The 25,918-nt window shown below is 48.8% G+C and overlaps 2 protein-coding genes across 2 annotated transcripts in view; one reads left to right on the top strand and one right to left on the bottom strand.

The window, feature by feature from the left end:
• Positions 1–25,918, bottom strand: part of LOC147710601 (prostaglandin G/H synthase 1-like) — a 570,882-nt gene that overhangs the window by 338,085 nt on the left and 206,879 nt on the right. The gene's annotated exons all lie outside the window — the stretch shown is intronic.
• Positions 24,909–25,781, top strand: LOC147710603 (uncharacterized). Its single transcript, XM_086922476.1, has one exon. The coding sequence runs from the start codon at positions 24,909–24,911 to the stop codon at positions 25,779–25,781; it is 873 nt and encodes a 290-aa protein (XP_086778602.1).

Below are 25,918 nucleotides of genomic sequence, written 5' to 3'. Positions count from 1 at the left end.
ATTGCTGGAGTGTGTCACAAAAGTGACGGGCCTTCCTCAGTCTTACGCCTACCTCACAGCAGTCGTAAGATATTGACACATTTGCACCCTAGAAGTGGCGCAGTAAAATCTCGTAGATTTCACTGCGTCACTTCTACTAGCGCAGGGGATTACAAAGTGGCGCATCTGCTTAGATGCACCCTATTGACAAAGTGACGCAACAGGAGGCATGTTTTACGCCACTGATGCATCACAAAAAGTGACACATCGGAAGCGCAAAACTGTTGCAAGGCCTCATGAATAAGGCCCAATATCTTTCGTCTGTGAAGGTGGAGGGGTTCACCAGGTAGATCATCAGGTATATAGTTGTGGTATCCTTAGTGATACAAAAGTGCTGACATGGGGTTTTGGTTGTGTCTTTTAATTTTTGCTAAATAAAAATTGTTTAAAAAACAAGCAAACAAAAAGAGCTGCCACCCAGGGGAGGACAAAGGCGCCCATCCAATAATGCGTGCGGTGCAACATCTTGCAATGTTATTTGCTTGGCGCTTCAAACTTAGGCCAGTTTTACATTGATTTATTGTTATCATTTCACCAAATATATTCTTGAATACGAGAGCCTCGCGGCTCGCGCTACTTGCAACACGCACCTTTAAGACTCCTGAACCGTCTCTGACCGGCGCTTGCATTTTTCCTTTTCTTTTTAGCATTTACTTTTTCACTGCTTCTCTGCCTCAGCAATCATTCACAGAAGGGGCCCTTCGACGCGCGGGTGGGGCCTAGAGCAAAGGTCTTAGCTGCCCACTCTCTTTCTCCCCGCATTCCCTCTGTGGCGGTTCTGTGTACACTGCTCCACAATTGCATATCGCTTATCGCAGTCAGGGAAACTATAAAATGGCAAGCACAGTTCCTCCCACAGTAGGAGACATTCCACAGGCCTCAATGAGCGTCAGGTGCAGAGGGAGGTGAGGGAGCAATCAAACAAGCCTGTTGCTAGGAATCCATAGCCTTTCCGCAGGAGAATATGACATGCGGTAGGATGAACCGAAGCACAATGAGGTGAATAGGATACACAGTTGAGTGCAAAAGTGTCACTTGCAGTGCAGCCTTCAATTAGAAAGCATGAATTATAGGCGAGCTAAATGTGCGACCCAAGAAACAGCTAAACTGCAGCACCATACATTTCTCACAACTTAACAATGACTTTTTTTTGAAAGTTGAGATGGTTGCCACAGAAGACTAAACATGGGAACTTCATTACATACATACTCTTTTTCTGATTGATTGTTTTAATGAGCTGCATTTAGGGCCCCAGCTCTGCTAGAAGGCAATCTAGGCAGCCTGTTTGGCTCACTTCCTCCATATCAAGTCTAGCCCCTTCCCGTCTATGGGCTTCTCTCCCAGCATCTTACATATTCCACAACCCATCTTGTCACCTGCTAAGATCAGCCAACCAGCCTCTGCTGGTTCTTCTTCCTTTACTTCTCAAGGTGTTTGATCCCCCAAGTTACACCTCAGAAAGGTACCAGTACATTGATCTGGCATTTTAGACCCCATGGGCCGATGATTAGGTGGCTGCAAAAATCAGTTTATATCCCCCAATGAACTTTGGGCAATCAAAACTTTGCTACTGGAATGGGAATACCTATGTGGGCCCAGCATTACCAGCTGAAATATAGTTATAGTACAGGGAACAGTAAAAAATGTTTATTAAACTTGAAAAAAAAGTACAAATCATTTTATATATAATATAATACATAATGTAAATTATTTTGTTATATTTACTTTGCATGTAGAATACTAAAAACAACTAATTTACCCTGAATTTGACTTAAATAGTTAATGATTTAAGTATATTAAATACATTTTTTTTAAAGATTACCAAAAAAACCCTAAAGTAAAACATATTATTTTTTAATGTATTACTAATTAAAAATGTAAACCATTAAATGAAATATAATGATATTTTTAACTATTTTAAATAATTGAAATGAGTTTATCTTAATTTTTTTTAGGGATTTAAGTATCTATCCCCAGTGTTTTCTATGGGAGGGTGTACTAGTGGTTGGCTAGCTGTAATGCTGGAATTATCACTGCTCATATTTGACATGAGTAACTTTACAGTCGTAAATTTAGCTCCAACCCATTTTAGTGGGTGGTGACATGCACATCAACACTTTTGAGTAACTTTTCACTCAGATTTGTAGTAAAGTTAGTCGTAAGAGTAAATTTACCGGTAGTAAATCTACATATGCAGATTTACCTTTGTGAACAGGCCCCAACGAGTGCATGTAAGGAATGTTTAAAACCACAGTAAACAAATATCATACGTATACTTTTTCAAATATCTATCCCCATACAAGGGGTGAAAGGCCTAATTTCAGCAACAAAGGTTCACAACACCTGGGCCTATAGGATTAATGGAATTTATAAAATCATATGTAGATTTTTGTGCAACATTTTAAAAGTCTTTATATGACCATGTCAAAGATACATCTAATATTCCTGAGTCAGGGTAGGAATCGATACTTAGCCCATTTACAAAAAGGGTGATTGTTGCAATCAAATAAATTGCTAAAGTGTTTGTGAAAAAAACACATGAATACACTTCATGGAGTCATAGACACCCAACATTTTTTTCCTAACATGAAAACTGGATAAAGAAAACCGTGGACAATATTATGCTGCTTCAAAACCTTATTTATAAATATATTGTAAACCAACTAAAAGGCATGATTTACTCTTATTATGCAGACTATGAAGCAGCATTGTTCAAATGTTTGGGCTAAACCAAGCCCTTGGGGAATGGATAATACCACTCTACTTTTCAACACTGGTTTATTCTGTTGGTTGAAAGTAAACGAACAGAACCAACAGATACACATTCCAAATAAAAAAATTAGAACAGACTGATTCCAAACATGGCTACATGTTCACTCGCTGTTCTTTACTTGATAGACAGCAAACCAGTCAACCAGTTTAAATGAGGGCCAGACCTTTCCAACACCAGTGGACAGCTGGTGAATAAACTTGTTAGGTCTCGCCTGACCCAGCGCATGTGCTGATCTGGCGAGACTTTTAGTGAGGGCTCAAAAAATGCTACCATGGCCAGCCTAGAGCTACAGTGCATGTGCGCGGGCGTGCGCTTAGGAGGAAAGGCGCCATATGGCAAACCTCGTCATGCTCATTAAGTGCCCGCGATCACTTTCGTGGCGCCCCTTTGATGTTCTTGTTCAAAGATTCCCTGCGTGTACATGACCCAGGCAAGCACTTTAAGGGCTATTAGGTCAAATTAAAGAGAAAAACTTCCAGCGTCAAATGCCACGGGGTCGGTGCATTTATTAACTTCACTGGAATCCATGCCTTTGTTATTTCCAAGAGCCCGGAGAGAGCATCATTAAGGTCACGTTTGCGCCGTTAATAGTGCAGGCTGCCTTATAGTTTTAAGGGCCTCAATTTATATATATATTTTTTCCAGTAAACGTGTTCGCTGTGCTCAGGTTCCGCAGCATCCCCGCAATGACGCCTAACACTTCAAATCAGGTGAGCAACACCCATTGGACTCACCAGGCTTCAGCCCCCCCGTGGTGTGTTGCAGCCCGGGATAAGACAGATCCCAGGCACACACAGAGCCGCACGTGAACGTTTCACAGGTCTTTAAAAGACCATTTCAATGTGAATTTGGCCTTGCAGTTGTTTCACCCCTTCTAAGAGCCCCTGCAGCTCCAATCTGCCTACTGATTAAAGGTTCAGCCCCCCCAAAAAATTCTTAGCCCCCCCCCGAAATTTGGCTCTAGTTGCGCCTCTGCTTCAAATTATGCACTCTCCGTAGAAACGCCTGCATGATCATTAACATAGGGTAAAACATTGCGAGACCAAGGAAATGCTGTTTTTAATTTGTGTCAACGAAATATTTCTATGCAACTGCTGTTCTTTTCACTTCACATCACAAGATGTTTGCATGTGTGAATTTTGGCACATGACCTCTGAGGCAGAGTGTTCCAAATCTTTATAAAGGTTCCTAAAGAAAAAGGAGCCAAACTCTGATTGTTCATAACCCGAAGCCATTCCCAAGCAGACCGATGTGCACTGTCCTGTGCTGAATAAGCTAATGGTTTCAGCTCAGTTACCAGCACACCAAAGTTCACATCACTGAAAGCTCCATCGCAACTGACGTTAATTGAAGCCTCGGCTCCGTTTCCTTCCTAAAATGCGCCTACCTCGAGACTCAGTTGGCCATCGTTTGAGTCTGCATATCCGCCTAACAATAGATGTCAGTGCACACTTTGCCACCAGGCACACACACCACCAGCCACCAGTGCACGCTTTCAACAGGAAGACGCACATCACCAGCCGTCAGTCCACAATTTCACCAGGCATACACACCACCGGCCGTCAGTGCACACTTTTACCAGGCAGAAACACCATCAGTCAGTGCATGCTTTTACTGGGCACAAACACCACCAGCCGTCAGTGCACGCTTCTACCAGGCACGTACCACCAGCTGTCAGTGCACACTTTCACCAGGCACACACACCACCAGCCGTCAGTGCACGCTTCACCCAGGCACACACACCACCAGCCTTCAGAGCACACTTCCAGATACACACACCACCAGCTGTCAGTGCATGCTTTGCCACCAGGCACACACACCACCAGCCGTCAGTGCACGTTTTCAACAGGAACACACACACCACCAGCCATCAGTGCACGCTTTCACCAGACATATACACCACCGGCCGTCAGTGCACACTTTCACCTGGCACAGACACCATCAGTCGTCAGTGCATGCTTTCACCAAGCACACACCCACAACCAGCCGTCAGTGCACACTTTCACTGGGCACAAACACCACCAGCCGTCAGTGCACGCTTCCAACAGGCACACACCACCAGACGTCAGTGCACGCTTCTAGACACACACACACCACCAGCCTTCAGTGCACGCTTCCAACAAGCACACACCACCAGACGTCAGTGCACGCTTCCAGACACACACACACGACCAGCCGTCAGTGCACTCTTTGCCACCAGGAACACACCACCAGCCGTCAGTGCACGCTTTCACCAGGCACACACCACCAGCCGTCAGTGCACGCTTTCACCAAGCACACACCCACCACCAGCCGTCAGTGCACGCTTTCACCAGGCTCACACCACCAGCCGTCAGTGCACGCTTTCACCAGGCACACACACGTCCAGCAGTCAGTGCACGCTTTCACCAAGCACACACACACCACCAGCTGTCAGTGCATGCTTTCACCAAGCACACACACACCACCAGCTGCCAGTGCACACTTTCACCATGCACACAAACACCACCAGCCATCAGTGCACGCTTCCAACAGGCACACACCACCAGACGCCAGTGCACGCTTTCTCCAGGCACACACACACACGAACAGCTGTCAGTGCAAGCTTTCACCAGGCATACACACCACCAGCAGTCAGTGCACGCTTCCACCAAGCACACACACCACCAGCCGGCAGAGCACACTTCCACCAGGCACACACACCACCAGCCATCAGTGCACTATTTCTACAGGCACACACACCACCAGCCATCAGTGCACGCATCAATTGTTCACGCATCCATAATAAACATGTCAGTGCACGCTTTTCCACCAGGCACACACACCACCAGCCTTCAGTGCACGCTTCCAGACACACACACCACCAGCCGTCAGTGCACACTTTGCCACCAGGCACACACACCACCAGCCGTCAGTGCGTGCTCTCAACAGGCACACACACACCACCAGCTGTCAGTGCACGCTTCCACTAGACACACACACAACCAGCCTTTAGTGTGCGCTTCCAGAAAAACACACCACCAGCTGTCGGTGCAGGCTTTGCCACCAGGCACACACACCACCAGCCGGCAGTGCACACTTCCACCAGGCACACACACCACCAGCCATCAGTGCACGTATCAATTGTTAACGCATCCACAATTAACTATTGTAGCAATCGCAGTATGGCGCATTTTACTTTTAAACATGTCAGTGCATGCTTTTCCACCAGGCACACACACCACCAGCCTTCAGTGCATGCTTCCAGACACACACACGGCCAGCCGTCAGTGCACTCTTTGCCACCAGGAACACACCACCAGCCGTCAGTGCATGCTTTCACCAGGCACACACCACCAGGCGTCAGTGCACGCTTTCACCAAGCACACACACACACCACCATCCGTCAGTGCACACTTTCACCAGGCACACACCACCAGCCGTCAGTGCACGCTTTCACCAAGCACACACACACCACCAGCTGTCAGTGCACGCTTTCACCAAGCACACATACACCACCAGCTGTCAGTGCACGCTTTCACAAGGCACACACACCACCAGCTGTCAGTGCACGCTTTCACCAGGCACACACATGACCAGCTGTCAGTGCACGCTTTCACCAGGCACACACCACCAGCCGTCAGTGCACGCTTTGCCACCAGGCACACACACCACCCGCCAGCAGTGCACCCTTCCACCAGGCACACACACCACCACCCATCAGTGCACAATTTCTACAGGCACACACACCGCCAGCCATCAGTGCACGCATCAATTGTTAACGCATCCACAATTAACTATTGTAGCAATCGTAGTATGGCGCATTTTACTTTTAAACATGTCAGTGCACACTTTCCCACCAGGCACAGACACCATCAGTCGTCAGTGCACGCTTCCACCAGGCACACACCACTAGACGTCAGTGCATGCTTTCACCAGGCACACACACACCACCAGCCGTCAGTGCACGCTTCCACCGGGCACACACCACCAGCCGTCAGTGCACGCTTTTACAGAAAGGACGTGTGAAACTGGCAGGAACCCTAGCGTGCCTAATAGTATTTAATCAGTGATGCTCCCGTTTAAGGTAACTCTGAAAGTTTTGGCACGTCTAAACAGAAGGAGCCATTGAAATATGTACCACTATATGTGATAGACTTATTTTTGATTCTGTTTATGCAGGTGAAATTCGAACAAGTATTTATCGGAGACGAAAAACTCATAAATTAACCACATTGTGAATGCTCTGGGTTTTAAAAATATTTTAACCAATTGGCACCATTTAAAACTTCAAAACGGAAGGTTTCTCTCCTCTGATTTAAGGGGAGGTTATATGTGGCATTCCTTTCTATGGTCAAAAGGGTGCGTATGAAGGTTGAGAATGTAAGAGGTTATAGTGCTGTGAGCCCGAAGAGAGTATGATGTTAAGGTGTGATACGATTGTACCATAACAAACAGGGAATATTGTTTTTGGTTGAGACCCCAGTGGGAGCAAACAAACTGGACAGAGGTCATTTACAAGTGGGTTTGACCCTCTGGGTACCATATTGTTGTTTAAAAACAACTATAAAACCAATGTTTAAACAGGGAATCCAAATAGCAAGTCCTAATACATTTTTTATTGTTGTAGAGCACTATTATATATTATTTTTAGCTTAATACTGTGTCTGATATAGATAAATAGTGGATATACATTTGTCCTTTTTAGTCAAAGTTGTGTTAATTTATTAAAACCCAGTCAGACACTTTCAGGATCAATATATGCTATTAAATCTTACCTTGAAAGCAATTGTTTGATAGTGCTATAACCATTAGGGTAGGATTGAGTCTTTGTTTTTGGTTTAAAGACTATGAATAATGTATTACAGCTATATTGCATTTTGTTTTCATAGGTGACCCTACAAATCATTTTAAGTTATTGTAGAGAGTATACAATACTGTCTTGATAAAGATGGAAATACAATTTTGACCATCAAAACGCGTCGACGCCTCAACATAAATACGCAATCCGTCAGCAAAAAGGCATGGTTTAGAGTACCAATTATTGAATTACTGATTCCGTGCCCCAAATATTGTTACATGACGGATGTGCAATACTTGAAGACGTAGTGTATTTGTCTATTCTGTTTTTACTCTCTTCTTTTTATGATGTGTTATTGATTGATTTTTAATCTGTTTTGTTTATTTATTTATTTATTTTAAAGTTTTATATAGCGCGAACAAGATCTTTGCAGATATCAGAGCGCTTTACATAGAAGGGTACATGAGGGAACATAGTCAGACAAGTACATCAATATATCACCCAGTACAAATAGTACAAATAAATGAGTGCAAAGCCAATCATATGAATAATAAGACAATATGAATAATAAGACAATAATATGAATAATTAGAGAGTATGAATAATAAGACAATAATAAGACAACTCAAACAGATAAGTAAAGGGGTCAAACATGTAGTTCAGATCGGTGCAGGGTGTTAATATGATTCGAGAAAGTAGTTCAAGTGTATTTAGCCATGAGGATAGCTTTTACTTCTTTTTTAAAGAGTGTAGTGGAGGATATAAGCCTGGTTTCGGGAGGGAGTGAGTTCCAAATTCTAGGCGCCATTCCCGAGAAGGAGCGCTTGTATGTTTTTTCCTTCCGGAATCTTCGAGGTTTCAGCAGAAGATTGTTTGTGCCTCTCGTGTTTCTAATTCCCCCAGAGATTGTCAGTTTCTGAGCAAGGTAGCCGGGTGAGTTTAGGTGTACCGCCTTGTGTGTCATGCAGGCGATTTTCAGATGTATTCTGGCTTCAAAAGGCAGCCAATTCAGGGATTTCAAGTCAGGGGTAATGTGGGAGTGCTTTTTTGACCCAGTGATGAGTCTCGCTGCAGCATTTAGAGACGCTTTTAGTGATGCGGTTGTAGTTAGGGGGAGTCCGCAGAGGGCGGTGCTGCCGTATTCAATTCGTGGGATGACTAGTGCTTGTACTGCAGTTTGGAAGTCTTTGGCTGGAAGGTAGGGTTTAAGTTTCCTCAGAGTATTGATCTGGAAGTTCGCTCCCTTTGTTGCCTTGCTGATATGTTGCTGCATGCTGAGATTGGTGTCGAGTGTTATGCCTAAAGATTTTGCTGAGTCCACGATGGTGGGTTGGACATTGAGTGCGGTTAGGTTTTTAAGCCAATGTTGAGTGGTGGATATCTTCGCTGGGGGTGAGATCAGAAGGAACTCTGTTTTCAGGACATTGAGTTTGAGGTGATTGTCGGCAAGCCAGGATTGGGTGTATCTGATTGTTGAGTTCAGGAGCAGGATGTCATTGGGTGATTGTAATTTGAGGTAAAGTTGAGTGTCATCGGCGTACATGTGGAAGTGTACATTGGATGCTTGTAGCAAGGTGGTGAGAGGTTCCATGACTAGGTTGAACAAAGTTGGGGATAGAGAGGATCCTTGGGGGACGCCTAGCGTTACAGGTATTGGCGAGGACATCCGGTTGTTGCTCTTGAATTTCTGCGACCTGTTGTGAAGAAAGGAAGTGAACCACTTGAGGACAGTTCCAGATAGGCCCATTCTTGTGTTTAGTAGTTCTAGTAGATTCTCATGTTTAACGGTGTCGAATGCTGAGGAGAGGTCAAGAAGGATGAGGAGGCAGGTGTCGTTTTGGTCTAGCATTTGAAGTGCGTCATCAATTATGTGAGTCATAGCAGTTTCTGTGCTGTGTCCGGCTCGGAAGCCTGACTGGTGAGGGTTGAGGAGATCGAATTGCTCAATGTGTTTAGTCAATTGTAGTTGTGCGCATTTTTACAGCAGTTTGGCGAGAGTGGGGATATTGGTGATGGAACGGTAATTATTGAGATCAGAGGGGTCGGCTGTTGGTTTCTTTAGTAGAGGTGTGACCTGACCAATTTTGAGGGAGTCAGGTATGCTTCCTTGTTGGAGAGAGCTGTTGATGATTTTAGTCCAGAGAGGGAGAAGCAAAGGGGTAAAGTCTTTTACTGCGCAGGCAGGGAGGGGGTCCGTGAGGTGATTGGATGGTTTCAGGGTGCTGAGTAATTTGCCAATTTCTTCTTCCGAGTATGTGCCAAAGGTTGACCATGTAGCATTGTTTTTTGGTTCAGTGGGTGCTAGGCATTGGGGTTTGGAGTAGAGGCTTGCGTCAGTGAGGAGATCGCTTTTTATTTTGTCAGTTTTTTGGGTAAAGAAAGCAGCGAAGTCTTCACAGGAGGGTGCCTCACGCCCAGTGTTGAGTGGTTGTGGTTGCTCCTTGGATTGTGACTTGATTAGCTCAAACAGTTTTCTCGGGCGGTTTTTTGCTTGGTCGAGTTGGAGGCTGAAGAAGTCCAATTTTGAGCGTTTTATTTTCCTGAAGTAGGCGTTTCTCTTTTTCTTCAGATCTTTTAGGTGCATTGCGGAGGGAGCTGATCTCCAGGTCCGTTCTGCCATTCGCATGTCTCTTCTATCCTCGTTGAGACTCCCGTCGTACCATGGTTTGGAGGTTTTAGTAGAGACTCTTTTTAGCTGCATAGGTGCAGCCTCATTAATTATAGAGGCTGCAATTATAATTGTTGTAGTATCAATTGATGTATTGTATATGGAAGATGTTTCACACTGAAATCCATAATTTTTTTAATGCCAAATAAATTAATGCATTTACTTTTATTTGACCTGTGTTATTCCTTGTTTCATATGGTACAATCGATTACATAGTGGACAATTGAGTGCGGTGGGAGTAATATGTGATTTGTGTGTGGTAGCCAGATTGACTGTTGGTTTAAAATAGATTTATTTACCTAAAGGGAATTTAGCTTTACCTACTGTACAGTGCCCTATCCCTTTGGGTCCAATGGGCCCCTCTCTTTTCTACACGCTTTTACCAGGCACACACACCACCAGCAGTCATTTTATTTGACCTGTGTTATTCCTTGTTTCATATGGTCCAATCGATTACATAGTGGACAATTGAGTGCGTTGGGAGTAATATGTGATTTATGTGTGGCAGCCAGATTGTTGGTTTAAGATAGATTTATTTACCTTAAAGGGAATTTAGCTTTACCTACTGTACAGTGCCCTACCCCTTTGGGTCCAAGGCTCTCTTTTCTTCACGCTTTTACCAGGCACACACACTACCAGCCGTCAGTGCACACTTTGCCATCAGGCACACACACCACTAGCCACTTTCAACAGGCACACACACACACACCACCAGCCATCAGTGCATGCTTTCACCAGGCATACACACCACCGGCCGTCAGTGCACACTTTCACTAGGCACAGACACCATCAGTCGTCAGTGCACGCTTTCACCGGGCACAAACACCACCAGCCGTCAGTGCACGCTTTCACCAGGCACAAAAACCACCAGCTGTCAGTGCACGCTTTCACCAGGCACACACACACCACCAGCCATCAGTGCACGTTTTCACCAGGCACACACTACTAGCCGTCAGTGCACGCTTTCACCAGGCACAACCACCACCAGCCGTCAGTGCATGCTTCCACCAGGCACACACACCACCAGCCGGCGGTGCACACTTCCACCAGGCACACACACCAACAGTCATCAGTGCACAATTTCTACAGGCACACACACACCACCAGCCATCATTGCACACATCAATTGTTAACGCATCCAAAATTAACTAATGTAGTAATCGCAGTATGGCACACTTTACTTTTAAACATATTCATCTAAAGCGCAGCATGCCACCATTGCTAAAAAAATAAATACACTTTTTTTTGGCCTACAATTTATAGACTTTTGTTGCAATTGGTGTTGCACTATTTAGCAATGCCAATAGCTCAAACTTAATTAATGCAAGACCTATTGCATTGCAAGTGCTTGTTTTTATGTATGTAGGCAACATTGTATTGATCAACCAGACTGCAGCATGACTTCAGCAGGCTTTGCATAGGCTATATGAAAGCAACGTAAAAACAATTTAGTGTTAAATATTTATACGTCAAAAATATTACTTTGTTGGGTCGACCGGTAAGAAAACAGCTTCTTGGAATGTCAGAGGAGGCGGCAATAGAACAAGTCAGATTACACATCCATCTGGATATTCTACTCACACCTCACTAACATGGAGGTGTCATGTCAGAACACTGCAAAATAAGACCTGTATTGTCTCCTTTCACAAATAGTTTTTTTAAGTATACTTAAGAGAAGTAAGATTACCCACATTTTTTCATATAAGTCCATTACTTTGGTTGGAATTGATAGTGTTAACCAGTGTAAAAATGTATCAGTTTCAAATAAACACTACATGGACCAGTGTATATTTTAGTTGTCATTCTCTTGAAGAAAATATGACCATATCAGAACACATATTTTTATGCAAGGCTGCCAAAAATAAATTGAGTAAAAGGAAAGTCTCCAAATAGGTAAGAGCTAGAGATTTAACAGCAAATCGGCGTATGTTAAGTATACTTTTAAGCCGTTAACGGTACCATAGTTGTTTTCCTTTGGCACAGACAGAGAATATATCAAACGTAAGGGGGATGCTGATAATTCCAGGTCCAGCATACATGCCCCTTGATATATGTATGAAAACAAAGGTATGCAGTTCATAGAAAGTGTTGAACAGAAAAAAGAGGACTTCGTTGGTGTAGATTAATGTCCAAAAAGGTGAGAGGGTGTCTCCCACTTTAGGAACTAGGGCCCTCACACACCCGGCTGAGTGTCATGCTTCATCATAGGGCATGCTTCTCATCAGGCTGGCACTGCAATGCTGGTTGGGCACCATAAGAGGGGGCTCATTGTTGGAGATCTTTTATTCCCAAAGCTGTGAGGTGCGGTGCGGGCATAGGGCCTTGTGGTGTAGGTGAGTGTCAAAGGTGTGAGTGCAAAGTGAGGGGATTATAAAATGGGATCTAGCGGTACTCAAAATTATTTGTAATCACTTATCCCAGTTAAAAATGATAATGGCACACTACTGATGTAGTGTTCAGTGGTGGCTACAGTCTAGAGGTCGACATGTTTCTTGCCTGGGTTGTCGCAAGATCAATTGGCAATTCTTCAGGACCATAAAATGAATAAAATAACTATCTACACAGTGGTTGGTTTCCTTAATTAGTATCCAGGCTAAACCAAGCACACAGCCAACCGAACAATGAGGTACCTTGTTTATAGACCGACTCATCTGGGGTGGATCAACAGCAGCATCGAATGCTGGTAGGGGAAATTTTAAGGAATTCCTAACGTCGGTTGAGCAGCGGCTCATTAGCTGTTCGACCTACACTCGCTCCACCACTTCTTTTCCATTCAACACTTTCTAGGAACTGCATACCTGTGTTTTCACACTGATCTAGAGATCCCAAGGTCCAGCACACATGTCCATCCCCGGCATATACCTATACAGATATAAAGTATATAGGACTCTGCACCTGTCCTCCTAGGCATGACACCATACAGGTGTTCGGAATACTAGATTCAGACTGCCTGTTATTGGGTTCTAAACACACACATACCTGTTATTTTCTCAGCTCAGCATTTAAAAAGAACCTTCAACCATTTGTCTAGCACCAAAGCACTTTCTTACACTGAGCACCTTCTATGTAGAGATGGTATAATGTTTTTTGAAGAGAGCGAGCACTCGAGAGAGACAGAGAGAGAATCCATGATCGATACCTATGCCTTTGAGGACGTTAAGCTGAAGAGAGAGATGATCAGCAATTGATATAAAACAAATATGTACACAAGTGATTTGCAAAGGAGCTCAGACTTTCCAGAAAGCAGAAGTGCCATTAATCCCTGAGGAGAGCACCTCAGGATGCCTGTCCTGGCTCTCCTCTGGTTCCTGTGGCCTATGAGCGGCCACCAATTATTGCCCAGATTTCTGCTGTAGTGGACACCCTAGGCTCTTAGCCGAAGTGGACATCCGCTTGCATGGAAAGCGCAAGGAGAACACCCCTGCCTATTTCACTCTAGAATTTGAAGCTTTTATACAGTAATTTGATTTTTTTGACCCTTCAGTTGTCGAAGTCATCTTTTCCCCATTTAGGCTTAGATTATGGTTTCGACTAGAATGCATGCTTCTTAACTATCACTGGAATTGTATTTCTTTACCGCTCTAACTCATGTGATTTTGAATCTGGTACACCCCACTGAAGCACCTCTATGAGCAAATGCAGAGCTTGTGTGTTAACAGCTGTATGAACTGAAACAATAGGGGTTTGTAGCACATTGTGTGTCTGTATTTGTGTGTGTGTTTGTGCGAGTGTGTGTGCATATGAGTAAACACACACTTCATTACTGTCAATGGCCAGTCCTCGTATTAATAGGTATGTTATGTTGTGTGTGTGAATTACAATCATACAAAATAGTTTGACACTTCTATTATCAATTACTCAATAATTTTACCCAAGTTGGCACGTCCTACATACACATGGTCATTCCTCCTCTTTTACCTGCTCGAGACAGGACTTGAGGGGTGTGGCATTTAATAAAATAACTACTTGTGCATGGGATAGGTTGCTTCATAAATCTACTTGTCCTGTAACAGAATTCATTTGTCCCTTTGGTGCCATGTAGTTCAGTGACCAATTATGGCAGCAGTCTCATTATATAAGAGCTCTGATGATAGCCTCTACGGTGACGCCAGAGATCATACCATAGTAGGGTTTGACTACTAGCAATTCCCTTATTATGCCACGTTTCCACAGCTCTACACACTGGGGCTGGCGGAAGTGGTAAGCATATAGTTTCCCATGGTTGGAGTGCCCTTTTGAGTCTGTTCAAGCCTACTAATGTGCATGTTTTATGGGCTTTCATCCTCTTGTCTCCCCCAGAGAAATGTTGTAAATTTACTCCTGACAAGGGCAGAAGTAAACTTCTTCCAGGATTGTGGAAAAAAATGATTGGTGCGAGAAAATAACTCTTTAAAGGATTTCCCTTTCCCTACAACGCTCACCTGGCATGATGTCATGCAGTAACTTCTCCACTAGTGAGAAGTGAGCAGTGAGAGAGGCGCACATCGATGTGCCTGCTGTCACTGCAGTACAGAAAACAAGCATTAGAAATGCAATAGGTCTCGCAGCATTAGAGTTAGTGCTTTTAGAATTGTTAATGGTTTTTTTTGTAAATCTTTAGCATGAGGTTGAGGGTGAGTGAGGGTGAGGGGTTGAGGGTGAGTGAGGGTGAGGGTGAGGCTGAGGGGTTGAGGGTGAGTGAGGGTGAGGGGTTGAGGGTGAGTGAGGGTGAGGGGTTGAGGGTGAGTGAGGGTGAGGGGTTGAGGGTGAGTGAGGGGTTGAGGGTGAGTGAGGGTGAGTGAGGGGTTGAGGGTGAGTGAGGGTGAGTGAGGGTGAGTGAGGGTGAGTGAGGGTGAGTGAGGGTGAGTGAGGGTGAGTGAGGGTGAGTGAGGGTGAGTGAGGGTGAGTGAGGGTGAGTGAGGGTGAGGGATTGAGGGTGAGTGAGGGTGAGGGGTTGAGGGTGAGTGAGGGTGAGGGGTTGAGGGTGAGTGAGGGTGAGGGGTTGAGGGTGAGTGAGGGTGAGGGGTTGAGGGTGAGTGAGGGTGAGGGGTTGAGGGTGAGTGAGGGTGAGGGGTTGAGGGTGAGTGAGGGTGAGGGGTTGAGGGTGAGTGAGGGTGAGTGAGGGTGAGGTGTTGAGGGTGAGTGAGTGAGGGTGAGTGAGTGAGGGTGAGGGGTTGAGGGTGAGTGAGGGTGAGGGGTTGAGGGTGAGTGAGGGTGAGTGAGGGTGAGGGGGTGAGGGTGAGTGAGGGTGAGGGGTTGAGGGTGAGGGTGGGTGAGGGTGAGTGAGGGGTTGAGGGTGAGTGAGGGTGAGTGAGGGTGAGGGGTTGAGGGTGAGGGGGTGAGGGTGAGGGGGTGAGGGGTTGAGGGTGAGTGAGGGTGAGGGTGAGGGGTTGAGGGTGAGTGAGGGTGAGTGAGGGTGAGAGAGTGAGGGTGAGTGAAAGTGAGGGTGAGTGAGGGGTTGAGGGTTAGGGGTTGAGGGTGAGTGAGGGTGAGGGGTTGAGGGTGAGGGTGGGTGAGGGTGAGTGAGGGTGAGTGAGGGTGAGGGGTTGAGGGTGAGTGAGGGTGAGTGAGGGTGAGGGTGAGAGTGAGGGGGTGAGAGTGAGTGGGTGAGAGTGAGTGGGTGAGAGTGAGTGGGTGAGAGTGAGTGGGTGAGAGTGAGTGGGTGAGAGTGAGTGGGTGAGAGTGGGTGGGTGAGAGTGGGTGGGTGAGAGTGGGTGGGTGAGAGTGGGTGGGTGAGAGTGGGTGGGTGAGAGTGGGTGGGTGGAGTGGGTGGGTGGGTGAGAGTGAGTGGGTGGGTGGGTGTGAGTTTCTGACTAATAAATGAGTCTGGTACAGAATCCAGAGAGTTCTGTACCAAGGAAGCTGGTGGAACATGGTAATGTTGAGAGTTCAAGGCCGCAACAGGTGTTGGCCGCGGGAATGCTGAGGGTTCTATTCTACAGCAGGGGGATGGACATGGTCAACGATGGGACACAGGGACAAGCTTGGCCAGGTGACCGAGCACCATAGCATAGGGGTAACCATTTTGATCGGTGGAATTCTGTACGGAAAGGGGCTGTCGTAGCAGTTGAGTTCTGTAGCACCGCAGGGCGCAGAGCAGTGTTGTGCGCCAGAGGAGTGCACTGGCAACGCCCACCAAGCAAGTTTCGCACACTGGAAGGATAGACATGCTATGCTACTAGCACTGGTGTGAATCGAATGGCTTCATTGCACTGTGGGCAGTCTGGGATGTGTGCTTCCCTCCAATTTTGGGTTTAATGCAGACTATGCTCTGAGCATCATTTGATGCATTTAGGATTTGTGTTCTGCTCGATCCTCAAGACGGTCATGCGTACCATGTAATGAGAAGTTGTACATTGGGAGCAACTAAAGGAGGGCCACTAGTTCAATCAAGGGAACCGGCATCATAGAAGGGCCCTGCAGATCGCAGATGACGGAAGGTAAGAGGGTCCTGGAACAGTGATGGTTACGGCAGCCTAGCGAAGGTATGAAAACAATGCTCATGTAGTCCTAAAGTGACGAGTGTACACGGTCCTGCACCACATGAGGAGTTTAGGCATAACGCTCAAAAGGCAGAGGGGATTCAGCAGAAGGGTTTGCACCAACCTTATTTTAAAGAAAAGAGATTTGCCGAAAACGTGCAGGCGAGGTGCGACACGGCCCGGAAGACGCAAGGAAGAGAGGGGAGGGGGAGGAGAAATGCGACACGGCGGGAGGGGGCGGGCAGGGGAGGGGGCGGAGAGGGGAGAGGTGCGACACGGCAGGAAGACGAAAGAGGGGCTGTCGTAGCAGTTGAGTTCTGTAGCACCGCAGGGCGCAGAGCAGTGTTGTGCGCCAGAGGAGTGCACTGGCAACGCCCACCAAGCAAGTTTCGCACACTGGAAGGATAGACATGCTATGCTACTAGCACTGGTGTGAATCGAATGGCTTCATTGCACTGTGGGCAGTCTGGGATGTGTGCTTCCCTCCAATTTTGGGTTTAATGCAGACTATGCTCTGAGCATCATTTGATGCATTTAGGATTTGTGTTCTGCTCGATCCTCAAGACGGTCATGCGTACCATGTAATGAGAAGTTGTACATTGGGAGCAACTAAAGGAGGGCCACTAGTTCAATCAAGGGAACCGGCATCATAGAAGGGCCCTGCAGATCGCAGATGACGGAAGGTAAGAGGGTCCTGGAACAGTGATGGTTACGGCAGCCTAGCGAAGGTATGAAAACAATGCTCATGTAGTCCTAAAGTGACGAGTGTACACGGTCCTGCACCACATGAGGAGTTTAGGCATAACGCTCAAAAGGCAGAGGGGATTCAGCAGAAGGGTTTGCACCAACCTTATTTTAAAGAAAAGAGATTTGCCGAAAACGTGCAGGCGAGGTGCGACACGGCCCGGAAGACGCAAGGAAGAGAGGGGAGGGGGAGGAGAAATGCGACACGGCGGGAGGGGGCGGGCAGGGGAGGGGGCGGAGAGGGGAGAGGTGCGACACGGCAGGAAGACGAAAGAGGGGCTGTCGTAGCAGTTGAGTTCTGTAGCACCGCAGGGCGCAGAGCAGTGTTGTGCGCCAGAGGAGTGCACTGGCAACGCCCACCAAGCAAGTTTCGCACACTGGAAGGATAGACATGCTATGCTACTAGCACTGGTGTGAATCGAATGGCTTCATTGCACTGTGGGCAGTCTGGGATGTGTGCTTCCCTCCAATTTTGGGTTTAATGCAGACTATGCTCTGAGCATCATTTGATGCATTTAGGATTTGTGTTCTGCTCGATCCTCAAGACGGTCATGCGTACCATGTAATGAGAAGTTGTACATTGGGAGCAACTAAAGGAGGGCCACTAGTTCAATCAAGGGAACCGGCATCATAGAAGGGCCCTGCAGATCGCAGATGACGGAAGGTAAGAGGGTCCTGGAACAGTGATGGTTACGGCAGCCTAGCGAAGGTATGAAAACAATGCTCATGTAGTCCTAAAGTGACGAGTCTACACGGTCCTGCACCAGAAGGGTTTGCACCAACCTTATTTTAAAGAAAAGAGATTTGCCGAAAACGTGCAGGCGAGGTGCGACACGGCCCGGAAGACGCAAGGAAGAGAGGGGAGGGGGAGGAGAAATGCGACACGGCGGGAGGGGCGGGCAGGGGGCGGAGCGGGGAGAGAATGAATGTTGAAGGCGAGCAAGACTGAGAGGCGGATCTGTAAGTTAAAATAAGCTTCTCAGCAGTGGCCGCAGGCTGCCAGTGGGAGGGAACGAGCGAACATATGGCGAGCGGCGGGAAGGGGAAGGGGCGGAACAGGGGAGGGGGCGGAACGGGGGAGGGGGCGGAGAGGGGACATGCACGCGCCCGTGACTTTTAAGGTCAATGCGCATGCGCATAAGCTTAATGCGCATGCGCATTGACCTTAAAAGTCACGGGCACTGCAAGGAATCGCCACGATTCCTTGCAGTGCAGATAAAGTGTGGATAACTCGCTATAGTCTCGCCTTGCTCGATGCGCATGCGCATCGACAGGCGAGACCTAAAAACGGGTTGCCAGGGCACAAAACAGAGCTCGATAGAGACCCGTTTCAAAGCCCCCCTTTAAAAACTGCCGGTGCTCAGACCCGGTGAGACCCGGCCCACTATCAGCCCTGACTTTGGGCCTGATTTGGATCTCGGAGGACTGGAACTGCTGTACAGGGCAACACAGTTTATCATGGCCTCGGCTGCCTGAGACCGCGCCATTTTGGGCCTGTGGACTGTGTGTACCCGAAGAAAGGTATGGAAGGTCCCCAGTAAAATTGTCAGGAGTAGGGTCGGATGTTTCGGGAATCCCCCCTCGAGACCGCGGATGCCTGGTGGGGCAGTCCTGCCAAGTACCACACATCAGACATTGGCCTAACGCATATCAGTGTGTTGATCCGCATCACCGCACTGAAATGAAGTCACACATAATAGGCATAGCTTCTAGCTCGGCTGTCAAGACGTAGCGCTGCTAACTAGTAGCTGGAGTGGTGCTGTGACGAGTAGGCTGCTCCTGGCAGGCTTCTAGGGCTGGCTGAATCGGAGCTTGGTTACAATGTATCAAATATTCCTGGGCACAGCATTATCTTCTGACTGTGTGAACTGTGTCAGGAGAGGCTGTGTCCAATTGCTATTTCCGCTGTGCAGGACGTTACATCATTCATGCTGCCACCTCCTGTGGTGGCAAAAGCGGGTGGCTAAAGTTTTAAAACTCAGGCTGGGCAATTCGCACTGCTCTCACCGCCGCGCAGTAATTGAATCCCCGCAACCACCGCTGGAGCTCAGGCACACACTACAGTGCTGCAGCTGCTGCTGAGCATTGAATGCAGCCCGGGCGGTACGTTTGCCGGGGGAGTCCAGTAGTTCATTGTGGCCTGGAGGACTCTCTCTGAGGAGGCGGGCAGCCCTGCCTTAAACCGCATTTCCCGCCCACTGCTCGCTTCGCAATGTAAGTACATTTGTTCAACAGTTTTTATCCCAGTGCACCTCTGGAGCATGTTAATGCAGGTAAAATGTACTTTAAAGTTACAGCGCGGCTTGCTGCAACGTACTTAAAATCATACAGCACCCTGCCTCAATCAGCTACTGTGCTGTGTGTGTGCCTTCGTGCCTCTTCCCCCGAATGAATGCGCGGACCAGTGCTCTCTGTCTCCATGGCTGTTAGCGACTTTAGAGTGTGTTGACTCATTAACCCCTTGGCTGCGGGGGTAATTCCCCCGCTGTGCTGGGGGGTGGGGGCGCGCACAGCGCCCCGGTGCTCATGACGAGCTTGATTCCTCATGCAGCACGGTGGTGCTGTGCTCATAACGAGCTGAGCTCGTCATGACCACGCCCATTTCTTTAGAACCCTCAGCACAGCAGGGGAATTATCCCCGCGTGTCAGCGTCGGGCGGGTCATGACGAGCTCAGCTCGTCATGAGCACTGTGCAACCATGGCTCATGACGAACTGAACTCGTCATGAGCATGGGAGGGGTTAAGGCAACTCATCTGGGCTGCTGGCTACGCCTGCCTGGGCACGTAGCGGCGCACCGACTGGGCTGATGACCACTTGCTTCGGGATAAGAGTTTGCTAGGGTTTCACACATCCTGTTAGGGCGGCCCAGTCATGAAGGGTACTGTGTTATTGCCCTTTAATTTCTGGTGCTTAACAGCAGCTAACTTAAGATTTTTTCATTGCACAGGTGGGTGTTATTTCTGATATTTATGTTTCCCTCGTCTTCATTCCTTAATTTTCCTTGTGAAAAAGTGTCACTCACATTTGTGGAAATGTCAGTCATAATTACATTGAAAATATATAAATGTCACACACAGCAATCTGAAACCTTGGCTGACTGTCAAAGGCACGGGGCACAGTTCTCTCTGCTGCTTGCTTCGGAGTAATGACCCGCTCCATATTTGATATCTTCAGCACCAGGAAGGTGTCTGAGGAATTCACCTGTAGATATGCAAAGTAGGGGAACACTCCAGAGGGCAAGTTGGAAGTAGAATGGCTGAGAATTGTGTGTGTTTGTTAATGGACTTCCATTACAATGAGGGGTATTTTGTGAGGAAGAAGCAAAAAGTTGTAAGTGTTCACCGAAAGTGGAACCTTCGCACATTAAGTTAGAAGAATACATTTATATACATGGAGGTTTTTTTTTTTAGCAAATTCAAAGATGCATTCTCGCTTCCCTCCAAAACAATACATTAATTGAGGCAAATAAAAACAAAAATAGTGGCCATGCAATTCAATGAAGTGTGAATAGCTAAGGAGGGAAAATTAGATCTTTTATTAAAAAGCAGTTCCCACAACAATTTAAGTCTAACACTGCAGGAATACATTGCAAAAAGCCGGTCTTCCTTTACACAGTGTACGCAACCCTTTCCTCCCCCCTCACCAACAGTGCCCAATAAAAAAAAAATGAAAGAGAACTTTTCTGCCGACCTTCACCTCCATGCTCTTCTGCCTGTCTGGCAGTCCATGGGGTGGCGCAAAGGATCCCAGACACTCCTATGCCAATCCAGATGCTGCTCTCATACTGCTAATACTATTACCCAGCAAGAGAGCAGCGCCAGGATTGGTCTGAATTGACTGGTTTGGCACTCACTCAGGGACAGGGAGCCTGTGCCTGTTCTCCACCCAGCTGTGCAAAACAGCTCGGGCTGGAGAAATCTAAGTGCGCCTGTCAGTTTGGCCGTCCAAACCGAAATGCGCACTTACATGGCCCACCACACCTGATCTCTGCTGCTGTCCATTAGGATGGCCAAGGCCCCAAAACTCTGCTCAGTGACAGCGCTGAAAAATTGAAAAAATGCATTATCATATTTTTCTTGTTTGTGTCTGCGGGTTCTCAGCAGTGGGGAGACCCCTCATCCACCCTATCAGAGGAGGAGCAGCTGCTGTCTTTTCGGTGTGGAGATCTCTGCCATGTTTGTGGAGCACTCCATACATCTGGATATACGTATGGGACCAAAGTGCTTGACCGGATAATAGATAATGCTTACTCCTAAATGGGTGGGGTTTAGGGGGGGTGAGAAAAGGTTTAAGGAAAGGCATGTAAATAACAGTGCACAAAACACAAGGGGGTGGCGTGGGCCAGTGAAGCACTGGGTGTCAGCAGCCAAGAAGACTCCGGGGTTGTTGTGGCAACCCCTGCGGTACTACAGGAAATCACGGAGGACAATGACACTGGACCCAAGAGGTCCAAGAGACATAAGAAGACCACTTGCAAGGACTTTCCAGCAGAGCCGACCCCAGCCAAAAGCCGTGCACCTGAGGTGGCTAGGAACGTGATCGTACACGTGCCGGCAGCCACACCCCCCTTGCAGGTGGTCCAGGCTACGCCACCCCGCGAGGTGGTGGCCCCCCCTTCGAATTTTGCCACACGGGATGAGTTGGGTAAGCTCACCAGCTCTCTGCAGGAATTCATGAACGAAATGAGAGCGGGCGGGGAGGGGGCGGCGCAGCCGGCAGTTGAGGGTTCTGCGGCCTCCCCTGCCCCGACAGTTACATCAGAGATGTCTTTCGCGCACGCGTGGGGTGGGCAACTTTCACAGGGAAGCGTCGGCAGCAGTGGTTCAGCGACCCCCAGCGCGCCAGTGCTGTCCTCCCCCCACGCAGCGACCGAGCGGTCTTTGATACTTTCTCCAGTCCCTCCGGCCACGGCATCGTCCACCTCCTCCGCTGTGCCCCCCCTTGCACCACCCACTACTTCACTTTCCTCGCCGAGCATCCCGGCGCCCTCCAGGATGACCATGGCTCCTCTGCTCTCGGGCAAATGCTCCCTAGCCTGGCTGGTACCACAGGCGGGTAGGGAGGCCATCTGGCGCAGGGAGTTCATAGACATCTTCTCCCTTCTGATGATAGGGGTGGAAGGGGTTGACATCAGGAAGGTGGGGGCAAAGGAGGATGAGAAAAAGGCACGATACCAGGCATGGCCCGAGAAATCACTCAAAAACTGGAGGCAGGCTTTTGGAATATTAGCGGCAGTAATAACAGAGCGCTTTCCCGAACAGGCGCAGGGGCTCTTTCAGTATGAGAGCATTATTACTGAGGAAGCGGAAAATGGGGGCACAGGCTGGTACAGATATGATTATGAATTTAGAAAGAAGATGTCGATGTGTCCCGAATTGGAATGGGATCAGATAGAGGTCAGATTGTGGATGCAGCACATGGGCAAGGGGAAGGCCGAGGGTCTTGCCAAAACGGGCACTAGCGACAAGAAAACTGAGGTAGCGAAGGGACAACAGCGAGCGAAGAAAAGTCAGTTCAGACAATCCTTTCGAGGGGGGCGAGGCAGCGGGGCCCACAATAGGGGGGGGAAGCGAGCATTTGTGGGAACATGCAGACTTTTCAATGCAGGGAACTGCACATGGGGGAAAGCGTGCAGATTCTCGCACACATGCAGCAAATGCAGCGGCTCTCACGCAGCGACCTCCTGCGATAAACAAGGTTCAGCGGGGGGCAACCAGAAAAAAGAGAAGTAACAGCCCCTCCTATGGCCCGGTGCAACACCCTCTCCCCCCATCACCCTGCATCCAAACCCCCCCCCGGGAGCCCCTGATCCACACTAGACCGTTGCCCACCATGCAGGTGGGGCAGCTCCAACACAAGGGCCCCTCTCCAATTGTCATCCCCAACCTGCTGGCACTACTGGGATCCTACCCCATTGCCAAAGACAGGTTAACGCTAGCCGAAGGTTTTCTAGAAGGTTTTAGGATCCCGTACCTAGGCCCAAGGGTCAGCAGGGAGGCGGACAACTTGAAATCAGCCAGGGACCTCCCCGCGGTGGTAACCGAAAAGATCCGGAAGGAACTGCTCCTGGGGAGGGTGGCGGGCCCGTTCCCTTCCCCCCCTCTCCCCGATTTCGTGGTATCTCCTTTGGGAGTTGTCCCGAAGAAAGAGCAGGGGGCTTTCAGGTTGATTCACCACCTGTCCTTCCCAGAAGGGGACTCGGTTAACTCTTGGCTGGCAGAGGAAGCATGCTCCGTCCATTACAGCTCACTAGACACCGCCATCGATCAGATCAGGAGATCGGGAAAGGGGGCCTGGTTAGCAAAGGCCGACATCGAGGCGGCATTCAGGCTCCTGCCAGTACACCCGGAGAGCCACCACCTTCTGGGGTTCAAATGGGGAGGTCAGTACTTCTTCGACAAATGCATGCCAATGGGTTGCTCCATCTCATGCGCTTTCTTCGAGGCCTTCAGCACCTTCCTGCAGTGGGCTCTTTCAGTTAAGCATGGGGTCGAGGCGGTGACACATTACCTGGACGACTTCTTGTTCATTGGGAAGGATGGAACTGGGGAATGCAGTGAGGGGTTGTCGTGTTTTTTGGATCTGGCAGGCCACCTAGGGGTGCCTCTGGCGCAGGGCAAGACTGAGGGCCCAGCGCAGGTTCTCACCTTCCTGGGCATCGAGCTAGACACGGTTAACGGGATGTCTAGACTCCCTGCTCGCAAGGTGCAGGAACTGCAACGGGACATTCGGGATCTGCTCGGGAGGAACAAGGCACCGCTGGGGGTCATACAGAGCCTACTCGGCAAACTCAACTTCGCAGCCAGGGTCATCCCGGCCGGGCGGGTCTTTGCAAGACGACTAGCCAGGGCAACGGCGAACATAGTCCAACGCCATCACTTTGTGAAACTTTCAGCGGGAATGAAGCAGGATTTGGAAGTATGGGCGGAGTTCTTGGACAACTTCAATGGCATTGTCATTTGGAGGGCTCCTTGGGCGGACAGTACAGAACTCAGCATGTTCACCGACGCCTCGGGGAGGGAGGGCTTTGGAGCTATTCTGGGCGAGCAGTGGTGTGCGCAGGAGTGGCCTAATGCATGGCGCAGGCGAGGTATCACTGCTAACATAACTGTTTTAGAACTTTTTCCCATCATCATTGCCCTCCATCTCTGGCCCGGCCCCCTGTCGGATCGGAAGGTCCTTTTCTGGTCGGACAACCTAGCGGTGGTCCAGGCGATTAACGGTCAGACGGCCAGTTGTCCTCTGGTCCTCTGCCTCTTGAGGGACCTAGTGAGAAGTAGCTTGCGCTGCAACCTGGAATTTAGGGCGCGGCACATCCCTGGGGTCATTAACATTGCAGCGGATGCACTTTCTCGTTTTCAGTGGGAACGTTTCCGGGCGGCCTGCCCACAGGCGAGAGAGGAGATGACCCCTTTCCCGCCGGAGCTATGGCGCATCTTGGAGTGGACCAGGAACTAAGAGCCATGGGGGAGAGGGCCCTGGCACCAAGCACCAGGAAACGCTATGGAAATCACCTTGCCACGTTCCACAGGATAGTGGATGATTTGGGCTTGGGGGAGCTCCCCCTGGAGGACAGAGTTAGAGCTTTCATTGTCTGGGCCAGAAAAATAGGAAAGTCCCACTCTTGGGTCTGCGGACATCTGGCGGCCATCAGCCACGACGCCAAATTACGAGGGTTCACGGATCCCACCCAGGCTTTTGCCATCAGGGCAGCACTGAAGGGCTGGTCACGGGATGAGCCCAGGGCTCCGGACAACAGAGCGCCCATCGACTTCCGCACCCTGCAGGACATGCTGCGGGTGTTGCATTCAGTAGCCCGCTCGCACTTTGAGGCCACCCTGTTCACGGCAGCTTTCTGCCTCGCTTTTTTCGGGGCCTTTAGGAGCAGCGAGCTGGTGGCACGCTCCAAGACCGATTCTTCTGGCGATGCCCTCTGCCTGGGGGATGTCGCTTTGGACTCAGACATGACGGTCACGCTCAGGAAGTCCAAGACAGACCAAACGAGAAAGGGGGTTCGTATTGTACTGACTCCCATTAAGGAGCAAACCGGCTGCCCCGTGGCGGCAGTCCGAAACTACCTCGCCCTGCGGCCAGCTGTGGCGGGCTACCTCCTTGTGCACGAGGATCTTTCACCCCTCACCAGGTACCAGATGGATAGAATAATGCTGGCCTGCCTAGCCCGAGCGGGCCTGACTGGCGAGGGGAAGCGATTCTCCAGCCACTCCTTTCGTATTGGGGCGGCCACCTCCGCCTCTCGGGCAGGTATGCCGGCAGAAGGCATTAGGAGGGTGGGGCGCTGGGAGTCGCTTTGTTACAAGCGCTATGTCCGCCCGTAGCACAAGGCCCTTACAGTTATTGGGACAATATGCATGTTTTGTTGATGTACCTTTTCTCGTTGCTGTGTAGCACAAGGACCTTACAGTTATTGGAACAATATGCATGTTTTGTGTGTGTACCTTTTCTCTTTGCTATG

This window comes from Lissotriton vulgaris, chromosome 5 (genome assembly GCF_964263255.1).
Source record: "Lissotriton vulgaris chromosome 5, aLisVul1.2, whole genome shotgun sequence".
NCBI classification, from domain to species: Eukaryota; Metazoa; Chordata; class Amphibia; order Caudata; family Salamandridae; genus Lissotriton; species Lissotriton vulgaris.
Note: the sequence above shows the minus strand (reverse complement) of the source record. Positions and strands in the feature narration are given on the sequence as shown.

What these genes read in the sequence shown, in the direction of transcription:
- LOC147710603 (XM_086922476.1), top strand. Translation starts at nt 24,909, where the DNA reads ATGGGGGAGAGGGCCCTGGCACCAAGCACCAGGAAACGCTATGGAAAT.